Below are 3,958 nucleotides of genomic sequence, written 5' to 3' on the forward strand. Positions count from 1 at the left end.
GGAGTATATGCCACTCCAGTTACAGCAGGTATGCTTGCACTGGCAACGATAGAACCAATCTCTAGAAAGCCAGTCACCCCCTCCACCCCCTCCCTGATCGAGCACTGATGTCACGATCAGACAACGGTGGTAGTTATGTTTGAACATCTGAGGTTCTGATTCCAAAGAGGGACACGAAAGAGCCAACTCAGATTCAGATGTGTTAGGCGAGGTAAGGTGGGTGTTGCAAAGCAGCCAGCACAGATGGTACATGGACTTCAAAGTATGTTTATCAAATACATTGTCTCGTTTAACCAGCACCACCGACCGCGGGAGGCACCTGCTGAAACTCCTCCATCTCTGAAGGAGGTAACAACTTATTGAAACCTCTCTTTTCAAAACCAGTTTTTTGGGGTGCTGATTCATTTTTATCTATTCTTGAATTGCACACAACTCATTTCTCTTTTTTACATGTGAAAAATTATTCTTCTCTTAATAGAGAATATGAAAATGAAGCTATTTCCCCAGTGCAATGGCACCGAGGCCACCGAGTTTGTTCTGCTGGGACTGACCACTCACCGAGACCTGCAGCCCGTCTTCTTTGGGGTCTTCCTCCTGATTTACCTCGTCACCATGGCCGGGAACCTTGGGATGATTTTATTAATCAGATTCACTCCCCAGCTGCAAACCCCCATGTGCTTTTTCCTCACCCATTTAGCGTGCATAGATATGTTTTATTCTACGAATGTCTCTCCTCAGATGCTTGTGCACTTCTTATCTGAGAAGAAGACCATTTCCTACACGGGGTGTCTGGCCCAGTGTTTTGTTTTTTGTGACCCTGCTCCTTACTGAGTATTACATGCTTGGTGCCATGGCCTACGACAGGTACATGGCCATCTGCAGCCCCCTGCATTACAACAGCAGAATGTCCAGGCCACTCTGCATCTGCCTGGTCACCCTCCCCTACCTCTGGGGGTCCATGATGGCCACAATGCAGGTGATACTGACCTCTCACTTGTCCTTTTGTGGATCCAACGTCATCAACCATTTCTACCGTGCGGACCCAGCCCTCTTAACGTTGACGTGTTCTGACACTTGCATAAAGCAAACCGCCCTGTTTGTGTCTGCCGGGATTAACCTCACAGGTTCCCTCCTTATAATCCTCATCTCCTATGTTTTCATTTTCATCACCATCACGAGGATCCGTTCCACTGAAGGGCAGCGCAAAGCCTTCTCCACCTGTGGCTCCACCTGACAGCTGTCACTATGTTCTATGGGTCCCTGTTCTGCACGTATCTGAGACCAGCAAACGAGCAATCTGTTGAACAAGGGAAAATTGTCTCAGTGTTTTGTATTTTTGTGAGTCCCATGCTGAATCCATTTATCTACAGCCTGAGAAACAAGGATGTGAAACAGGCTTTGAGAAGGGTATTTATGAGAAACCTTGGTACGATGGGGAAAAGCCCTATTATAACAGTTTCCCAATGAAAAAAAAAAAAAAAGAATCTCAAAAGCAATCCAAAAGTATGCTTTGTTGGTTCTGCCAACATTGGGATGCAACTCTCTGGAACAGCAATCATAGTTTAGATGCACGCAGAGCTTGGGATCGAGTGAGAGCCTATGGAAACAGAATGGCAAAGTTGTGTGGAAATGATGGTGGGCAAGAAACACAACAGCAGAAGTCAGCTGTTTACGATTCAGCTGTTCACGGTTTTAGCGTCACTCAAGAACTCATTTCCACTTGATTAGTTAGCAGAGAAGTTCTCTCTTTCACTCCCTAGGTCACCAACATGGAGCATCCCTGAGCTGCTCTCACCAGCAAAGTGATGCGCATTGTAGTAAATTTCCTCAATAAGAAACTGATTTTCTTCCCTGGTATATCTTATGTATATTCCTTAATGAAATGTGATTATCTTCTGAGAAAAATCTCATTTCTCTAATTTTCTATGCTTGCTCTGAATGAACCTTCGATGAATTTTTATGTCTACTTTGCTTGAATGGAAACCCATATATGTTTATTCTTTCAGCCAAAAACCTGATATTTTACATTTTAATAACCCAATGATTAGTTTCATTTTCTTTAAACAAAACAGACACCCTTATTAATAGGAGATATCCATTCCTGATTTAGAATTTTCATTTCTTTAATAAGACATTTATATCATCTTGTCCCTACAATATTAACAATTGTACACATCAGTTTTTTACACATCACTTTTCAGTTCATTTCTAGCCACAAACAATTTTAAAATAACAGCTAGTTTAATATGCATGAAAATTTGGTTTTAGTGTTTTGCAACTAAATTGTAGCATAAGCATATTTCACACTGCTTGATATTCTTTGGAACTGATCTTTATTTAAAAGCATAATATAACAACACTGATATGACATATATAGTTCACCACCTCGTTTTAATAATTAAGGGGTTTTATTTTTCCCTCTTTAGGAAGATCTTTACATCTGTAAGTTATTACTTGTGATCAGTTATTATATTAAGATAGATTTCCACAGTTTTATTCATTGTCTTTATATTTCTTTCATTTATTTCATAAGAAAGCAACACCAGCCAATGAAAACTCTAGTTACCCCACATCCTTAATAGTCTTGGGAGTCTCATTTGATTGTGTGCATGTGTGAATATTGCAGATATAAATGCAATGCAGAAAGCATTCATGCATCAGATACAATTTGTTGGAACTCAACTTTTATTTATTTCACTTTTTCTCAATTTTATAGTGTGCTAGCTACAATGATAGTGATCTTTAATCTCAAGAAGAAAAGAGCCTTTATTCAGAGGAACTTTCTCTTGAGAAGGAAACTTCTGAATGAAAGAAAAATTGGGGTTCCAGATTAAAACATTGTAGGTAGAGAAACTGACAGTCAGTGGCCCTCATCACTCACTCCTAACAGACACATAAAGATAGATTTGATGACCTCTGAAGAGCTTAGCCTATCCAGAAGTACAATATTTTTAAAGAAAAATAATAGAAGCTTGACTTAGAAGGACCCTGAGTGACCATCCAGTTCAACAATTTTATAGAACAAGTTTGAGCCTCTGTTTTTTTTTCTATTTTCATATTCCAATTCTAACATTAATAAATAAAGATCCTTTAATTTTATATCTTGGGACATAGATAGTTTGTTGTTTTTTTTTAAATTTCTTTTTATTCCCGTTTTTTAGTGGGGGTGATAAGTAGGTTATTTATTCATTTATTTTAATGGAGGTATTGGAGATTGAACCCGAACCTCGTGCATGCTAAGCACGCACTCTACCACTGAGCTGTACCCTCTCCCCCTTGATGTGTTTGGAAATATGGACTTTTTGTTTTCTTGCTTATAAAGCAATAATTGTTTATCATGGAAAATGGGTGCATAAGATAAAAACAATGAGTTTTAATTTTTGCTTAATTCTAGTATTTTACAAAATTATCATAATGTATATATTGAAGTACCCTTCCTTTTTCATAAAAATACTATATAAAATGAATTGTCCTTTTTTTAATTGGGAACTTCTTCGTTTTAATGTCTGTATACATTCTAGTGCAAAACATGTCACATAATATTTAAACTCTCCTCTGTGATCACAGCCAGCACAACCTTCCAGGGGTTCTGGTTACATACAGTGGGCCTCAGTTCTATTTGCGCATGTCTGTGCCTAACTGTGTATTAAATGCAGGCAGGCCTCACTTTGAACATGCTGCGGTCACAGAGATCCATGCAAAGCAAAGACACATTTCCAGGTTACACCAGTTTCAGTTACAAGAGATCGTGCAAAGTGAGGTCTGCCTCTATTAATGTATCTATGATTTCTTTTATCTCAACTATAAAACTAACATTATGATGAAAATCTTCACCCCACGTTTCTTACTATTCCTTCAGCACATGCTGAAAAGTAGACTGAGTAAAAGCGTCCATTTCTAAGACTCCTAAAAACATAATGTTAAATTAATTTCTAGAAAAAAATATGTATTATTATTT

At 38.4% G+C, this 3,958-nt stretch overlaps 1 protein-coding gene across 1 annotated transcript; it reads left to right on the top strand.

Moving 5' to 3' along the window:
* The first annotated feature begins 489 nt into the window (after positions 1 to 489).
* Positions 490 to 1,736, top strand: LOC102505243 (olfactory receptor 1030-like). The gene is given in 3 exon segments (XM_032490493.1): positions 490 to 807; positions 809 to 1,223; positions 1,226 to 1,736. Coding segments are annotated over 3 exon segments (975 nt in total). The 3' UTR covers positions 1,468 to 1,736.
* Positions 1,737 to 3,958: the final 2,222 nt, after the last annotated feature.

The sequence above is a fragment of the Camelus ferus genome, chromosome 10, assembly GCF_009834535.1.
Source record: "Camelus ferus isolate YT-003-E chromosome 10, BCGSAC_Cfer_1.0, whole genome shotgun sequence".
NCBI lineage: Eukaryota > Metazoa > Chordata > Mammalia > Artiodactyla > Camelidae > Camelus > Camelus ferus.